The sequence below is a fragment of the Ustilago hordei genome, assembly GCF_900519145.1.
Source record: "Ustilago hordei strain Uho2 genome assembly, contig: UHO2_contig_12, whole genome shotgun sequence".
Lineage (NCBI taxonomy): Eukaryota > Fungi > Basidiomycota > Ustilaginomycetes > Ustilaginales > Ustilaginaceae > Ustilago > Ustilago hordei.
In genome coordinates, this window is record NW_024545263.1 from 179,847 (window position 1) to 197,578 (window position 17,732).

At 52.8% G+C, this 17,732-nt stretch overlaps 7 protein-coding genes across 7 annotated transcripts; 4 read left to right on the top strand and 3 right to left on the bottom strand.

Annotated features, from left to right (window-relative positions):
* Positions 1-176: 176 nt before the first annotated feature.
* On the top strand, positions 177-2,489 carry UHO2_05117 (putative THS1 - threonyl tRNA synthetase, cytosolic; the record flags this gene model as incomplete). The annotated part of the gene is made up of 1 exon (XM_041556119.1): positions 177-2,489. The coding sequence occupies one exon, from the start codon at positions 177-179 to the stop codon at positions 2,487-2,489; it is 2,313 nt and encodes a 770-aa protein (XP_041412053.1).
* Positions 2,490-2,681: 192 nt separating this feature from the next.
* On the bottom strand, positions 2,682-3,572 carry UHO2_05118 (uncharacterized protein; the record flags this gene model as incomplete). The annotated part of the gene is made up of 1 exon (XM_041556120.1): positions 2,682-3,572. One exon carries the CDS (start codon positions 3,570-3,572, stop codon positions 2,682-2,684), a length of 891 nt encoding a protein of 296 aa, XP_041412054.1.
* A 1,195-nt stretch (positions 3,573-4,767) lies between these two features.
* Positions 4,768-8,172, top strand: UHO2_05119 (uncharacterized protein; the record flags this gene model as incomplete). The annotated part of the gene is made up of 1 exon (XM_041556121.1): positions 4,768-8,172. One exon carries the CDS (start codon positions 4,768-4,770, stop codon positions 8,170-8,172), a length of 3,405 nt encoding a protein of 1,134 aa, XP_041412055.1.
* A 361-nt stretch (positions 8,173-8,533) lies between these two features.
* On the top strand, positions 8,534-11,167 carry UHO2_05120 (uncharacterized protein; the record flags this gene model as incomplete). The annotated part of the gene is made up of 1 exon (XM_041556122.1): positions 8,534-11,167. One exon carries the CDS (start codon positions 8,534-8,536, stop codon positions 11,165-11,167), a length of 2,634 nt encoding a protein of 877 aa, XP_041412056.1.
* A 153-nt stretch (positions 11,168-11,320) lies between these two features.
* UHO2_05121 (uncharacterized protein) lies at positions 11,321-12,253 on the bottom strand (the record flags this gene model as incomplete). The annotated part of the gene is made up of 1 exon (XM_041556123.1): positions 11,321-12,253. One exon carries the CDS (start codon positions 12,251-12,253, stop codon positions 11,321-11,323), a length of 933 nt encoding a protein of 310 aa, XP_041412057.1.
* Positions 12,254-13,329: 1,076 nt separating this feature from the next.
* On the top strand, positions 13,330-16,008 carry UHO2_05122 (uncharacterized protein; the record flags this gene model as incomplete). The annotated part of the gene is made up of 1 exon (XM_041556124.1): positions 13,330-16,008. One exon carries the CDS (start codon positions 13,330-13,332, stop codon positions 16,006-16,008), a length of 2,679 nt encoding a protein of 892 aa, XP_041412058.1.
* A 158-nt stretch (positions 16,009-16,166) lies between these two features.
* On the bottom strand, positions 16,167-17,558 carry UHO2_05123 (uncharacterized protein; the record flags this gene model as incomplete). The annotated part of the gene is made up of 1 exon (XM_041556125.1): positions 16,167-17,558. One exon carries the CDS (start codon positions 17,556-17,558, stop codon positions 16,167-16,169), a length of 1,392 nt encoding a protein of 463 aa, XP_041412059.1.
* Between the last annotated feature and the right edge of the window lie 174 nt (positions 17,559-17,732).

Consider the following 17,732-nt stretch of genomic DNA (forward strand, 5'->3'; position numbering starts at 1 on the left):
CAAGTGAAAGTAGGCAGGTCACGTGCAGCCTTTGAGAAAGCGCAGCTTAAAAATTGAGAATATTCTCAACGATGTCGGACGTACACGCAAACCTGACTCGACACCAAGAATAGCTATGCGCTTTGACTCCTTCTTCTTCTCCTCACCACCACAACCACGTCCTCCAACTCGTCACCATGTCCTCTTCGGCACCCCAGTCCGTCTCTTCGGCGGCAGAGCCACGAGATCCCGTTTCCAACCTCACCGATGCTGCCAAGGATGTCGACTTGAACGCACAGCCTGCCCAACAAAAGGCTGAAAAGCAACAAAAGCAGCAACAGAAACAAAAGCAACAACAGCAACAAAAGCAGCAACAGCAACAAAAGGGTGAAAAGAAGCCAAAAGCAAAGAAGGATGCTGTTGCTGATGGTGCTTCCAGGGCTCCTCTCGAGTTCACTCCCAAGCCCGCCTACTTCGATCACCGTATCGCTATGTTCGAAAAGCTCAAGGCAGAACAGGATGCCGAGTTTGCTGCCAAGCCTCGTCAGCCTATCACCGTCACCATGCCTGATGGTTCTACCCGTCAGGGCACTTCGTTTGAGACTTCGCCCATGAATATTGCAAAGGAGATTTCCAAGTCGCTTTCCGAGCGTATCGTCATATCCAAGGTCGACGACACGCTTTGGGACTTGGAACGTCCTTTGGAAGGTGACTGCAAGCTTGAGCTGTTCGATTTCGAGTCTCCCGAAGGTAAGCGTGTCTTCTGGCATTCTTCTGCCCACGTTTTGGGAGAAGCTTGTGAAAAGCACTACGGTTGTCATCTCTGCATCGGTCCTCCCACTGAGGAAGGCTTCTTCTACGAAATGGCTATGGGTGACTCGGGTGACCGTATGATCACTCAGACTGACTTCAACGCTCTCGAGACTCTTATCAAGACTGCCACCAAAGAGAAGCAAAAGTTTGAGCGTCTCGTTGTCTCCAAAGAGCAGCTTTTGGAGATGTTCAACTACAACAAGTACAAGGAGCACATCATCCAGTCCAAGATCCCCGACGGTACCTCCACCACCGTCTACCGTTGCGGTCCTATGATCGATCTTTGTGTTGGTCCCCACATCCCTCACACGGGTCGGATTAAGGCGATGACGGTGCTCAAAAACTCGGCGTCGTACTTTTTGGGTGATCAGAACAACGATTCCCTCCAGCGACTCTACGGTATCTCGTTCCCCGATACCAAGCAGATGAGCGAGTATAAGCAGTTCTTGCTCGAAGCCGCCAAGCGCGACCACCGTAAGATCGGAAAGGAACAGGAATTGTTCATGTTCCACGAGCTCTCGCCCGGTTCTTGCTTCTGGCTTCCTCACGGAGCACGTATCTACAACACCCTTCAGAACTACATTAAAGACGAATACCGCGGTCGAGGCTTCGACGAAGTGATCACTCCCAACATGTACAATTCCAAACTCTGGCAGACTTCGGGTCACTGGCAGAACTACAAAGACGACATGTTCGCCCTTAACGTCGACAAGGAACAATTCGCACTCAAACCTATGAACTGCCCAGGACACTGTCTTATGTTTGCTTCCCGCGATCGATCGTACAAGGAGCTACCCTTGCGGCTTGCTGATTTCGGAGTGATTCATAGGAATGAAGCTTCGGGTGCACTTAGCGGTCTTACTCGTGTTAGGAGGTTTTGTCAAGACGACGCGCATATTTTCTGTATGTCGAGTCAGATCGAACAGGAGATGGCTGGTTGCTTTGACTTCTTGCAGAAAGTTTACGGACTGTTTGGGTTCACGTTCAAGTTGGAGCTTAGCACTAGGCCGGGAAAGTTCTTGGGTGATGTAGAGACTTGGAATACGGCTGAAGCACGTTTGGCTGCTGCGCTGGACAAGTTCGTTCCTGGAAAGTGGGAGTTGAATCCAGGAGATGGTGCGTTTTACGGTCCTAAGATCGATATTACCATTAGCGATGCTATGCGAAGACACCACCAGTGCGCTACGATCCAGTTGGACTTCCAGTTGCCTCAGCAGTTCAAGTTGGAATACCGCACTGCCGTTTCACAGGGTGGAGAGACGCAAGCGGAGCGACCGGTTATGATTCACCGTGCCATCGTCGGTTCGCTCGAACGTTTCATTGCTATTCTGACCGAGCACTTTGCTGGCAAATGGCCGTTCTGGCTCAGCCCGCGTCAAGTTCTGGTGGTTCCTGTCACCAACACGGTGTTCGACTATGCCAAGAAGGTACAGCAGAGATTGTGGAACGAAGGATTCTACGCTGATGTAGACCTTACCGATAACACTCTCCCCAAGAAGGTTAGAAACGGTGAAATTGCTCAGTATAACTTTGTGTTCGTGGTCGGTCACGAGGAGATGGAGACCAAGAGTGTCAACATCAGGAACAGGGACGACGTCAACATGAAGGGTAAAGCCGAGACGATTGATTTGGAGAAGACGATACAATTGTTGAAGAGTTTGAAGGGGGAGAGGAGACTTGAGAACAAGTTGGTCTGAAGCGTCATTATAACAACTGCTAGAAAGGCAGCCACTTTTGAGCGTAATCTATTGTCAAACCAAGAAGCACAGACTGTGACGTGCGAGGATTGACATTTGATTGCATGCAAAAACAGAGCACGAGAGGCATGAGGTATCACTTCATCGGGACTATTTACAAACCTGCTTGATTCACAGAGATGTGAGGTGAACTTAGAAAAGCAGGCCACCCAACAACATACCACCTAACAACGGCATTGCCATTCCACCGCCGCCGTACCCTGGTCTCCTGTACGGACCCATTGGTCTTGCGTATGGACCGTAACTTCCGTACGGACCATCGAAAGTTTGATATGGGCCGTATCCTAATGTTGCACCATAACCAAACGCACCTGAAGGTGGAGGCTGGGCGAAGATTTCCCTCCCCTGCTTGTCACGTCCGACCAACTGCGGTTGACCGGTTCTGGTGGCGGTGACTAGCGCTTGTCGGATCGCAGCATGTTGCTGAATTGCACGTTGTTCAGCTTCTCTTTGAGCTTGACGTTTAGCTTCTCGCTCGGAATGGGTGGTGTTTGTCATTTTGTCTTTGAGATTCCTTCCGAACTTTTTGAGTCCTTTGGGCTGGGTGCCGCTGGAGCTGTCACCAGCTACAGCACCAGTGTTGTGGTGCGAAGTGGAGTGAGACTTGGAGGTGGACGAGTGAGGAAGATCATCCTCGTCATCAGTATCAGCATGAACCATGTGTTCTTTCTCGACCCTCTCTCGTTCCCTTTGCACTTCTTCCGGATGTTGGCGCTGGAACTGCTCATCATCGTAGGGATGGGTCCAGATGGAACGAGGTGGGCTTGCAAGGGTATCAACGAAGAAATTGTGGTGGGTGGAAGGGTCGTATTGACGGATCCAACCTTTGGGGAGGGGACGGAGCATGTCTTCCATCGACTTGCGGGCTGATGCTGCGTCTTCGTGCGGTACACCGAGGTGTGTGCCAGTGGATGAAGAGGCACCACCAACAGTGTTAGAGGTGATGGAGGAGACGCCAGGGCGAGATCCGCCACTGACTTGATCGTAGGAGGGAGGCAACTCGGTTGGTTGGTTTGAAGTCATGGTGAGGGTGGCGAGGCTAGTAGTTTTTGCGGTAACTATGTTGATGGGGGAATTCGACAGGTGACAAGTTTGTGTTTGATGCTTATATGCTTGAGGAAGCAGGTGTTGGTGGCGAGGCGAGAAGACCAGATGAGGATAGATGGTATACACACACAACGTGGATGGAGGAGACCTTACAGCATCCGGCAGGAAAGGGGTTGGCACTGTCGACGGCCTCTCAATGCTGACAGGGCCCTTGGCTCCTCATTGTCAACCCGGAGGAGTGGCAGTGTGGGGTCTCACTTGTCAATCGCCGTATTGTGGAGGTTGAGAACTGTATGAAAACGTCACCTTTTGCAGCAGACTCTTTTCGCCAACCTGCACAGCCTGACCTATTTCGGTCTGGTGGCTATTCTGTTAGACCATCTCCATTCACATTCATAACATGTTACGTCGACCTTTGCCACATTCATGAAAATTGGTCCGACGAATAGCCGAAGAATCAGGGAAAACTCGGCAAATTCGACGACAGAAAAGTGGCGCCGAAATAGCCGTTCCTACACGGAAAAGTCATCATTCGAACTTGGTATGCTGTACCATGCGTTGCTATCAACGCTTTCTTCTTGCATTTAGGGCGTATCACAGTCATTACAGCATCAGAAAGGTCGTGTGGGAATGTGCTGTTCGAACTTGGTCCGAGGACAGTAGCTTAGTGTATCAATGCTGAGGATCTTGTGCGAATAAAGTGGCAGAACGGTCAATTCTATCGTTTCCCCCCGAACCATCTTCTCACGCCTTCTCACACACTCTCACACAAATCATACAACATACAGATTGTAAGTACAGCAAGACTCGAGCTTCGGCTGTTGCTAGGCGGGTCGGAAAGGCGAGCGCCGAAAAAGATTATTGACACTTGCCGCTTCAGGAAATGGACCGCGTTTCACTTGCCACTTGCCACTTGCCACGCTTTGGGGCTTGGAGACCCCCTTTTTTGACGACTAAGCTGATCCTCTTTCCATCCCCTCACTCCTTCTTACCACTCCCACCTTGCTTCGCTACTCGTCACTTCCTTCATACTGGTTGACACAGGCGCAGATCAGACAAGCACACGTTCACCTAAAGCCAGCTTTCGAGCCTCTTCGGTCTTGTCCCTCACTCGAACAACCCCAACAATCCTAAGAATCTCTCGCTATCGGCGACCACGACAAACGCAACGATGACCACCGGCCAACCAGCCACCGCAGCCGATCAGGCAGCTCAAAAGGAGCTTCAATCCTCCCTCCTCCGCATCTCGATCATCTGCGCCTCCTCCATTCAATCTCTGCGCGAACCCACCCAACCAACCATCCTCTCCGCCGACGAACCCTCCTCACCACCAACCGCAGACAAGCTCTCCTCGCAGATTGCCTCTGACCTCGCACAACTCCTCGCTCTTGTTCAGAAGCATACCACTAACCTTGCACTCGCTTTGAAGCCAAGCTTGAAGTCAACGAATACTGCTTCTTCCAACGGCAGCACCCCCATCTCCCCTGTCTCCGGTTTGGACGCGAAATCGCTCCAAGCCGCTCAATCTCAAATCGTCTCTCTCGGCTCTGACCTCCTCCCCAAGATCGTATTCTTGGCCAAGAAAGCATGGAAAGATCGCCAAGTGTTTCAACAGCGATCCAAGGCTGACCAGACCCCAGCACAGATTGAGGAGAGGAGGAAGCTGGAACAGATGGCAAAAGAGATGGGTGGACAGCTCATGTCTGCTGATCGACTCGGTATTCCTCCGTCCGAGAGGGATGACTTGGAGAAGAAGCTCAAGTATTCTCTCGGAAACTCGTTTGCGAGGGAGATCAGGTCAGTTGCTGAAGATGTGATTGGGTCTATTGCCGATTTGCTCCATTCCTTGTTGGATGATAGGGCGAAGAAGGCTTTGCAGCAGGCTTCCGAGGCGAGGGATCGAGCCGATGGCATTAACGGGGTCAGTAGCAAGCTTGGATCTCTCTCGCTAGGTGCCAACCCAGATCCTGCTGAGTTGCGCAAGCGTACCTTAGCAGCCAACAATCTTGTTTGGGAGACTTGTGCGAAGTATATTGGCGAGAGGAACAGTGATGGGACTCCGCGTACGATTACTTCTGTTGCGCCGAACGGTGTGAGGACCAAGGTGCAGGTGAAGGGTCTGAGCAAGTCGAATTTGGAAGCTTGCAAGAGGAGTTGGAGTAACAGGGTCGAGTTGATGAGGGATGGTTTGCACGAGTTGAAGGAGGGAACTGAGGCTGAGCAGAATGGTACAGCTGCTGAAGAGGATGATGGAGAAGAATTCTCGTTCCCTGCTGCTACGCCGCTTTCTTCGGAGCAGAAGGATAGGTTGCGTCAGCTGTCGAATCTGGTCAAGATGGGCAACCTTACTCATGGGAACATCCTCAAAGAAATTGCAAAGGCCGGTCCGAACAGCGGGGTCGATCTTGATGAAGTAGAGGAGTTGGGCAAACAGCTGGAAGAGTCGCAGGATGAGCTGGTTGCCGCGTGCTTGTACGGTGAGACGGATGCTGGCTTGGAGGCGAAGATGTTTGATCCCGACGCAGAAGACGATCAAGACGTCGATGGAAAGGAGGATGAGGAGGCTGATGCGGATCTGACGGAGGAGCAAGCGATTGAGAAGGCCATCCTGCGTACTTTTGAACAGTACGTGCAAGCGGTGGTGAGCTTGTCGGCCTATGTTACGGATAGGGAGGAGTTGGTGGAGAAGGTGAATGTGGCTTGTGCTACTGACGAAGAGGGTGATTTTGCTAAGGTCTTTGGTGCAAAGTTCAATCGGCTTAGCAAGGTTCTTTCTGAGGCGAGTGGCAACATTACCCTCCGCACCTTGCCAGTCTCCTCCACTGCAGCCAACGCCGACCGCAATCACGACCAATCGACTTTCAAAGCCAAGGTTCAGCACAAGCCCATTCCACAGGCCAACGATGAATTCTCAACGTCCGTCTTCATCTCGGAACTCGAATCTATCGCCTCATCCCTCGGCCCATCCGTCAAGGTCACCGACCGAGAGATCGCCTCCCATCTCGACAGCGCCGATCCCCTCAAGCCCATGCGTCAGGGCTATATCCTTCCCACGTTCAAAGACGTCTGCTCTCCAGACTATCCCTCCACCTCCGCTGAGACTGCTCCTGATGCAGAGTCGCTCTATATGTGCGGTAACTCCCTTGGACCTCTCTCGCGCTTGACGAAGAAGTATTTGGAGCAGGAAATTGATGCTTGGGGACGCAAAGCCGTTTTGGGTCATTTCGAGCATCCGTACGGAACTCCGTGGACGCAGATGGAGAAACGGGTGGGAGAGTTGTGTGCCAATGTAGTCGGTGCCAAGGAGAGCGAGGTGGTTGTTATGGCTACGCTGACAGGTAATCTGCATTCCTTGCTGGCAACGTTCTATAGGCCGGCGACCAAGCCGTTTGGGGTCGATTTCAAGGGCGATGGAGAGCAGGCGAGGAGGGAGGGGAAGAAGGTGAAGCATAAGATTATTTTCGAGCAAAAGGCGTTCCCGTCGGATCAGTATGCGTTGGCGTCGGTGATCGAGCTTAACGGTTTCAATCCTGAGACTTCGTTGGTGCCGCTGGTGCCGAAGGAGGGAACCAGGACACTCGAAACAGCTGATATCTTAGCTACCATCGAGAAGTGCGGTCAGGAAGGCGAAACGGCTATCATTCTCATCGGCGGTATTCAGTACTTTACCGGACAGCTTTTCGAGCTGGAGAAACTAGCGAAGAAGGCGCACGAGTACGGCGTCTTGTTCGGGGTGGACCTTGCACATGCGTTCGCGAACGTTCCTTTGGCGTTGCATGATTGGGGCGTGGACTTTGCGTGTTGGTGTACGTACAAGTACGGGTCTTCTGGACCGGGTGGTATTGCCGGGTTGTTTGTACATGAGAAGTGGCATCAGGCTGATCTGAAGAGGCAGGCGGGATGGTGGGGACATGAAAAGGAGACGAGATTTTCGATGCCCGACAAGTTCGTGCCGACGAAGGGTGCGGAAGGGTGGCAGACGTCAAACCCTTCCATGCTGGATATGGCCGCCTTGAAGGGGTCCCTTGAAACGCTGTTGAAGGCTGAAGAGCTGGGCGAGCGGAACGAAAAGGATGAAGGTAGGGGAGAGGGAAAGCATGGAAAAGGCACAATCATGCCGGTGTTGAGGAGGAAGAGTCTGCGTCTCACCGCGTATCTTGAAGTTCTTTTGCTCAGTCCTGGATTTTTCCCCGATGGGTTTGATAACAGGGTCGTTACTCCGAAGGATCCGTTGCAGAGAGGTAGTCAGTTGTGTATTCAGATCCCAGATCCACCGCAGGCGGCAGAAGCAGCCAGAAAGGAACAAGAAAAGCGCCAGCAGCAGGAACAAGAGGCAAAGTCGAACGGTAAAGACGTTCCACCACCTATCGATGGGAAGAAGCTCATCGCTAGAGCGCACAAGAGAGCAGAGAAACAGAGAGGATTGGTTGCGGATATCAGATCGCCGGATATGTTGAGGTTGGCTCCCTTGGCGCAGTTCTCGACATACGGTGATGTTTGGAGGACGGCGGATGTGCTTAGGCAGTCTCTGTTGGATGAGGTCGAGGCTGAGAAGTCCGCCTATATCCAAGGGTAGTATGTTCGGAAGTATAGCAGCCAATGCTGTATGCAATTGAATGTTCATTGTGACACTTTGAGCCTGTTTGAAGGTGGGATGTGAATGCTGTTGAGAATGTCAACGTTGAGCTTCAGGTGGTTCCGTGTCTGTGCGGAGGTGTTGAGATCTGAGCGCGGTGTGAAATTCACGTGGCTTAAGGCTGCAGCTGTGAAGATCGGCAGGCTTTCGGCGTCCTTTTCTCCCGGCGGCCGCAAGTGGTGACAATAAACAGGCCATTTGGGACCCTTATCATCTCCACTTCTCGCCATCACATCCAACCTCGACATCCATCGCCGCCGCAGCATACACGACCCGCGGTAGCAACTTACCCTTATCTAAGATGGCGTCTGTACCATTACCCGCCCAATCGGGCTCGTCGAAACCTCGAGCGTCCGCAACAGCATCCACACGAGGCGAGAAGCCACCTACATTCGGAATCATGTGGACTGTTATGCGTTCCATCGGTGACATGTCCCTACCCTTCTTCTTTTCCTCCCTCTCCATCTCCAACTCTCACCTCGTCCCCTCTTCATCAACCCCTCTTATCGTCTGCTCGAACCACAGCAACACCCTCCTCGACGTCGCAGTCCTTGCATCGCACTTCCCCGATCGTCGACCGTTACATTTCTGGGCAAAAGCAGGATTCTTCAAATCCCCCATCACCCGTTTCATCCTCACCTCTTCCGGCAACATCAAGGTCGATAGACGAAACAAGAACAATCAAGCATTGTTCGAGGGGACGTTTGAAGCGATGAAAGCCGGAGGAGCTATTGCGCTGTTTCCGGAAGGAGGGAGTTATACAATTCCGAAATTGGCAAAATTGAAGATGGGTGCTGCTTGGGCTGCATTGGAGTATTCGAACTTCTTGCAACTGAAGGAGGGAGGGAAGAGAGAGACGGAAGTGAAGATTTTACCTACGGCGGCGGTGTTCGATGACAAAAGCGTTTTCAGGTCGAGAGGAGTTTTGAGGTTTGGGAAGGCGATAAGGTTGGATGCTTACATTGAGGAGTTTTTGAGTGCATCTTCGCCGGGTACCGAGGAAGCGGAGGGGAAGGCGAAGGCGGTAGAAAGGGTGGCAGAGGAAGACGGTACTGTGCCTGCGACGCCGGAGTCTATGACACGGACTAATACTTCGACTGGCACCAACGCCAATCAAGGCGTAAAGGAAGGAGTGGAACAGTATGCAAGTCCAGCGCACCGAGCGGTGGCACGTCTGACAGCAGACCTGCAACGCGCGATGGAGGAACTTACATTCAATGCTCCTGATTGGGAAATGTTCCAAGCTGTCCGACTGGCAAGAGAGCTCACTTTCGAACTCGCACCACCTGCTTATGGAGACAAAGAGCTCAAGGAGCCGATCGAGGAGTACGTCGAGCTCTCGCGCGCCTTCATGGTGCTTCTCACCATCCCAGCCTCGACAAAGAGCAAGGAAGCAAGACAAGCGCTTTTCGCCTACTCTTCTCTCCTGCATCTCGCTAATACGGACAACACTACGCTTGCTCGGTTCCTCCGTCGTGGATCATCTCCGTTTTCTTCGACCTTGCGATCTTTCCTCCTGCGCTTGCCGTTGTATGTGCCGATCTTCGGCCTGAGCCTCATTCCGACGTACATCCTCCCCAATGCGCTCGCCCACCACTTTGCAGCGAGGGAAGAAGAATCGCTGTCGAGCGTCAAGACTCTTTTTAGCTTCTTCTTGACCAGTATGCTTTACGGAACACTGCTTGTGAAGACTATGCAGTGGACTCGGTGGTCACCACCGGGGCTGTTGGTGGGGTTGGCGGGTGTTTGGTTCCTGCATGATCTGAACAGGAGTAATGTCGATACGGCGTACTCGCTTGTCAAGCAGTTGAGGTTGGGTTGGAGGGCTCGTAGTGCTGATCTCTCCATCCACTCCGCAAAGAAGGTAGAGAGGAAGCAGGAAGAGGCGGTGAAGGGGAGAAAGCTGTTCTTCTACGGAACGCTAGTGCATCCTAAGATCCTGGCACGGGTCATTGGCAATAATGGAAGTCACCTTCGCGTACAAAACGCTGTTCTGAATGGTGCGAGGCTGTACCACGTTCGAGGGGCGGAGTATCCGGGTCTGTTGAGAGATGCCGAGTCTGGTGTCAAGGGAACTTTGGTGTCTGGCTTGACAGAGGGAGATGTACGCTATTTGGATGCGTTTGAAGGCGATGAGTACACTCGAATCTCTGCCACTGTCATCCCTGATCCCTTGGCACCGGTGGAACGCAACTCGGACCGTATCACAAACGCCGGCTCTGCTTCCTTACACGCCATCCTCTCTGGCCTCACCAAGGAACGAATGCAGCAGCTCTGCAAGACACAGTCAATAGCGGTGGATGGTGTAGAAGTGTACAGCTGGACAGCAGGTGAAAGCAAGCTTCAAATGGACAAAACATGGGAGTTTGACATCTTCGCTCGCGAGCATGCCAAGAACTGGGTGGGTGAGGGAGAGGTAGAGCACGAACACGAATACCAGATTGTTGACTCGATGCGAGGGGACTCTACTGCTACTCTCACCACTACTCCGCCTGCTGCCACCACCCCTACGATTGAAGGAGACGAATGGATCGAAGCTCGTGCCTCAACTCTTGTCTCTGAAGACGACAAAGTCAAGGCTGCAGTAGTAAAGGTGTGCAAGCAGCTCCAGGAGAAGCCAAGTATCCAGTTCTATGTTGACAAAGCCTTCCCTCGAAGCGAAGGTGTTAGGAGACCCAAGCTGGATAACCCGCATCTGGTGCAGGCTTTGGTGAGGGCGAGAAAGGCAGCCAAAGCTTCGTTGGAGGAGTTGCTGGCGGAAATTGGTGGAGATGAGCGAGTGCAAGAAGCCTTGGGAACATTGGCAGTCACGAAGGCGAGAGTGCTCAGCCGTGCAGGTGTGGAGCTGAGTGAAGACGGTGCAGCGTTTCCTTTCACTCAAGCTCTGTTGCAAAGCTATGCTGCTGGAGCCGCTGAATCACGAAAGAATGTGTGATGGTGATGTCTTGGGGTCGACTACGCCATGGACACCTGTAAACCGATAGAGACTCGTTAATCGAAAGATGCTTTCAAATGCCGATGGTGTCTGGGATGATGTGATGTGTTTGCAGTGCGAAGAGGTACAAATACATGAAGCGGAGAAGGAGTACTATTGGAAAGTGAGGATGGCGGTCGAAGGATCAGCTCTGTCTCGATAAGCCTTGAACCATTCGGCTGCGCTTTTAGCTTTCTTGCCTTCTGTCTTGATGGCCTTGACCACTAACAAGACTGCACCTTGTCCTTCTGGCAGCGTCTTGACGACCAGCGCGTTGAGGGCAGGAGAGAATGCTGCCGAGCCGGCCGGTAATGAGTCTGCTAGCAAGAGCTCTGCGGTCTCCGAGTCAATTTGGATAGAGAGTAGAGTGGAAGTATCGAAGAAATTGACCGCTACAGGCTTGAACGATGCGGCGTGAGGATGGAGCGTTGTGCTGAGCGGATAAAGATAAGCAAATGCCCTTTCTCTCGCCACAACGTCCTCTGCTGTCATCTTGTGCCATTTGATCTTGCTGAATGCCGCTTTCGCCTTTGGGGCGAATGTCTTCTGGCTTTCGTTCTGTGGCCGGCTATTGGCCCAATGTCCCGGCAGATCCGACAAGATACGGAGGAGCAATTCTGCTGCCCGGTCAGCCATGACTTTCTCGACTTGCAAAAACGATGGTATCCCCTCTGCACTCTCCACCACCGGTGGGAAAGCGAAAGCTTCTTGGGCGACAATTGTCCCCGTATCGAATTTGCCCTTCTCCAGTGTCTGGATACTGACTCCGGACTCTTGCAGCCGTCTTGCCAATGCCCACTGTATCGGCGCGGCGCCTCTCAGCTGTGGTAGGAGCGAAGGGTGAATGTTGATCCTCTGCCATGGGTTTGCAAAGGTATCCAAGAGCGAGTCGGGGATCATGTGGCCGAATGAGCAGGTAAGCAGTATGGACTTGTCTGACATCGGAAACTCTGCTGGCAACGCATAGTCGGACATGCCGGCTGGTGGGACGTGATCATGTGGAAGCTCGTGAGAAAGAGCGAGTTGCTTGACAGGCGAGACCTTCATCCGGGCTGCTCCCCATCGCTGTAATGTGTCTGGTGGAGTGAGTACATGCAGTGATGAGCAGAGGCTGGAGCGATTGGCGATTAGAGCGGACAGTGAGGCTGCAGCAAACTTGTCTGTACCGCAGAAGAGTATGTTGTACGGTGCGCGAGGAGGGGAGGAGGTGATGTAGGATCGGCTGGTCAAGCGACGAGCAGCCGGAAGGGCGCTCAGCCACGCACTGTATGCATGAGGCAGAACAGCCAGGCGTATCATGTCTCTATGATCAGCATCCCTTGTCGCAACCTAGCGCCCTCCTGGGCTCCTGCTTTTGTTAGGGAATGGAGGGGATGAGGAACCTAAGTGGACAATATACTGCTTCTGAGTTCAGTCTGAATTAAAAACCTAAAATTCCAAAGAGACACAATTGAAGATAACAATTAATATACGGCGTTATCGGGGTCACGATCAGACTCCCTTTGCCACAGCCGTATGTTCTATGTAATGCTTGGTTTTCTTAGTGTGAGACTAAATGACAAACACATATATATACTCCATTCACTGCTCTGATCCCATCCGAGGCAGGGTGTGTTCCTTCATTTGTACCCCTGTGTTGCTATGATACCGGGTGCCACTGTGCTGTCACCATGACAACAATTGCGTACCTCATTGTGCTCCTCGCTTATGTGAGCCTCCCGTATCTCGATGTCTCGGCCGTAACACGTGCACCTTGCTTGAGATGCCGACGCATCTTCAACTGACACTCGAGACCAACAGACTCTTGCTCGCGCTCCTTTCATGCTGCCACACACGCCTTGCCTCCTCGCCCAGCAACAGATCTCGGCGCATTCCGAATAGCGTCGCCGGTTAGGTCGACTTGTCACAAGCTGCATGCACCTCTTGCTCACCTCTTCTCGTCACCATAGTCGGTCTCCCACCACAATTGTCCTCATCGCCTCGGATCACCCGCGTCCGCTGACAGACGGGCGTTCTCTAGCTCCGTTCACAGAGGGAAAGAGGCTTCGACTGCAAGCCTCGCATTCGGACTTGCCGACACTTTCTCACGCTCACCCCACTCGATTGCGTGACGGGTAGCGACCATGTCGGCTTCAGCGCCGAACGACGGCGGAGCACCTCAGCGGCCAGGCAGTGTCGAGCCAACTCTTGCCGAGAGCTCAGCCTTTCCTTCCTCTCGAACCTTGAACTCGGCCTCTCGTGCCTCCTTCTACACCGAAGCAATGACCCGTCGATCCTCATTCCAAAGCGCACAAGCTAGCCTCTATCACGACACGGAAGGCTCAGTCCATTTCACCGATGCACATGATGATCTCAGTCTCCAACACGACCTCGACAGCGATCTAGAGGCTCCCAGTCAACGCACGCCGAGTCGCGCTGCTCATCGTCCACGCTCCGCTTCGCCCTTCGACTATGCTAGGCCTGCATCAGCTGCCAGTATTACAGATCCCTCGACGACCACAGCGGCAACAAGGTTGAGCTCACAGATGCAGCAAAGTGGCGATCGAGATGAATCGGAGACCACCGTTGACGCTCCCGCACCCACTTTAGGCAGGAGACCTTCGTCACAGAGGCAATCCATCCAGATCAACAGGCCGCTCTCCTCCATGTCAAGGCGTAGCAGTACGAGCGAAGATCCACAACATCGTCTGCGCGATGCTGCTACTGCCGCTGCTCGCCGGTCGTCCATGTCACATCGACGTCATTCGCAGCAGATCGACCAGCTGGCGAACAGCATCAGCCGTGCTTCTACACCGCATGGCTTCCGCAGCGACGAGAACGAGCATCATGCAACGTCTCAGCCGAGGTCCAGGTCAGGCAGCTCGTTGGCCCTTCGCAAGTACGAACAGGATGCTGAGTCGTTCATCAAACGTGATGCAACCAAAGATCGAGGCTCGATCTTGCCGCCAGCTGGATTCTTTGCGCCCAAGAAGCCATCAGCACGCAACTCGACAGGCAACCTGCTTGCTGCCGCTGCCGCAACAACGTCCCCGCAGGCTGGTCGTAGCACTACTCCATTGAGCTTCTACTCCAATGGGCCGTCAGTGGCGGAGCAGGACAAGAGAGACCGTCAGGCACGAGAGGAGATCTTGGATCTCGAGCGCAGCACATTGCCAACCGGACAAGACCAGCAGGCAGCAGGTACTGCTCCTTCACCCAGTCCTTGGAGTGTTGCAGCTTCACTTCACTCGGTCAACTCTACGAGTCAGCATGCCACAGCCGGCTACCGTGTCAATTTGTCGGATCGTAACTATACCCAGGGACCGAACGATGCCAATGTACCTCGGTCTCCATTGGACCCCAGTGACGGTTTCCCAACGCCCTCAGCTCAACCTTCGCCGCACTCGGTGGTGAGGATGATGGCTAGCACTGATCCGCTTTTGCCCGCAAGAACCATCTCTAATGCTGCGGTGAATGGGGCACCTGCTGCCGGGCTTGGTTTCCAGCCGAGTCCTACATTACAGCCTAAGTTAAGAGCGAATGGTGTATCAAATGATCAACGTGCTTCGCTGCCCGACAAGAGACGATCTGCGACACAGAAAGCTAATGGCACTACCAACGTCGACATCCCATCAGAGCCCAAGGCACAGAAAGCTCAGCGAGGCCGTCGCAACTACCGCAACCACGAAGGTGAGAACCGTTTCTTCCTCGGTGGTCTCCTCATGACCTCCTCCGACAACCCACTTCCTTTTATCCTCTCTTACTTTCTTCTGCTGGTGCTCGGTGGTCTCTTCTTTGGATTTGAAGCCGTTTGGTTGTCGGCCAACATCTCACCTGCACTGATTGCCATCTTTGCATACATCTGGCTGCTAGCGGTGGTCAATATGGGTGTCACTGCTTTCCGTGACCCCGGCATTATCCCGCGCGGACTTGACCCTGATCCGCCCTGCGTGCTTGGCAATAGCACCTACGAAAGCGGACGCCAATCTCTCGCAGACCCAGAAGATCCGCTTGCCACCCCAATCCAGCGCGTATTGCGGATCAGGAACCAAACGGTCAAAGTCAAATGGTGCGAAACGTGCGGAACCTATCGACCGCCACGAAGCAGTCATTGCAGAGTCTGCGACAACTGTGTCGAGAATATCGACCATCATTGTACCTACCTGAACACGTGTATCGGCAGGAGGAACTATGTTAGCTTTATGGTGTTTTTGCTCACGTCTATCTTATCGGCGCTGTGGGTGGTTGGGTGCACAGCGACTAGAATGGTTCTACTGACCAGGCCAAGCACTTATCGATATCCAAGAGCAAAGGGCGATGTCGTGGGAAGAGGCTTGAGCTTTAGAGAAGCGTTAGCGAATACACCTGTCTCAGCGGTGCTGTTCTTGCTGTGTATTGGAGCAATACTGCCGTTAATAGTGCTTTTTATATACCACGTTCGACTGGTGCTGTTGAATAGGAGCACAGTCGAACAGATCAGGATCAATACAGCAAGGGATTACGGCGAGCACAAAGAGCTGGAGTTGGGGACGCACGAGGATGATGCGGCCTCGACCTATGGTGCTGCTGAGACGAACAGGAGGGGAAGAGGAAGGGGCGGAGGGATAGTAAGGGCTTTGTTCGAAAGGTTTGGGATTATGAAGCCGAAGTATAAGGATCCTAATCCTTTTGCGAGTAGGAGCACAAGGACCAATGTGAGGAATGCGCTGGGATGGAGGAGTGTCATGTTGGAGAGTTGGATCGATAGGAGGGCGGTGGAGGAGGTAGATGGGAGGCTGCCGCATCCTAGAGTTGCGTACAAGAGCCAAGGTCAAGATGCGTGAATACGGCCTATAGCAAGGCGTGATCAACCATCACATTTCACACTCACATACACTCCTTTCGCTCACAGCATTGCAATGGACACAGAATCATTCGGACCTGCGGCTTATCACGTTGACTGTTTGCACGCGAGCGTGTATTGCATCCCTCTACCAACCCTCTACTTTGTCAGATAAGGCATCAACTTCTTCAACCTTGGAGCAGCCTGTTCAATCTGTTGATCCTTACAGAAACTAAACCTCACGTAGTTTTTTCCGATCTCACTGCCACCCTTCTCTGCATAGAACGCTGTCGCTGGGATAACAACAACATCGCACACCTTTGCGATGAACCAGGCTTTCAAGTAATCCTCTTCCTTCTTCAGGATTCCCTCGGGCACCTCATTTTCCTCGACCCATCCCTGAGGGATTGCGATTTTGGATGCATTGGCAATGATAAAGTATCCTCCATGGGGAATCGTATAACTCAACTCGATCTCGTCCAGTGCGTTGCTCAGCAGCTCCCTTCGCTGTGCGTATTCTTTGATCTGGGTGGGGAAGAACGAGTGTTTTGCTGCGTCTTCGAGACCAATCGCTGCACCTTCCTGCGCCAAAGAGTTGACTGCGAAATTGATCCTAGTATGTACTGCACGAGCGGGACCAATGAGATGATTAGGCCCGATAAGCCAACCTACTCTCCAGCCGGTGCAAGCGAAGGATTTTCCAGCAGACCCGACGGTGATGGTTCGATCCCACATTCCTTCGAAGCTTGCAATTCGGGTGTGGTTGTATCCGTCGAATGTTAGACAGTCGTACACTTCATCGGCGACTACGAGAATGTCGTATTTCACGCAGAGGGCGGAGATCGCGGCGAGTTCGGACGGGGAGAAGACTTTACCGACCGGGTTGTGGGGTGTATTGAGGATGAGGGCTTTTGTGGAGGGTTGGGAGAGGACTGATTCGAGATCGTCCATGTCTAGAGTCCAATTGGAGGCGTCGATTTTGGAAGAGGAGGTGTTGGAAGGGGGAAGGAGGGGGACGTAGAGAGGTACACCACCATGGAAAAGAATCTCGGCATTGTACTGGTCGAAGAAAGGCTCGATGCAAACGACTCCATCGCCATCGTTGATGAATGCTCCCATGACCGAGTAGATTCCGCCGTTGGCACCTGAAGTGATCTGAATCTCGGTTTCCACATCCAACTTCCTTCCACTTGCTTGTCTTTGCTTTGTGTCTCCACCTTTTCCAGCAGCAGCGGCTTCTTCGCTCGGCCTAGAAGGCAAGTTGAACTCTTTCGAGTAGAAGTCTGCAATAGCCTGTCGCAAGCGAGGTCGTCCCTTGGGATGAGAGTAGTGATGCAAGTCAACACGAGACTGGAACTCTTTTGTAAGCGTGTCGAGGATGTAAGATGGAGGTTGCCAGTTCATGAATCCTTGACCGAGGTTGATGGCGGTAGGGAAAACGACGGGATTGAAAAGCGTCCATACGTCAACACCCGCGTTGAGTTCGGCGTGGATACGGTCTGCTCGTTGCATTGCCCATCGTGTGGAGGTAGAGGAGGAGGAGGAGGACATGATGGATCGTCTTGTGGCGAAAAAGCGAGGTGTGCGCTTGGGCAAGGTGAGAGTGGTGGAGATTATGGATCTCATGCGCACCGAGTCAAGGTTGACAGTATCGAGTTCTATGATGTTGCTGTGGAAGGCGATGGTGAGAAGGTAAGAAGAGTTGCAAGTTGACCGTCCGTGCGT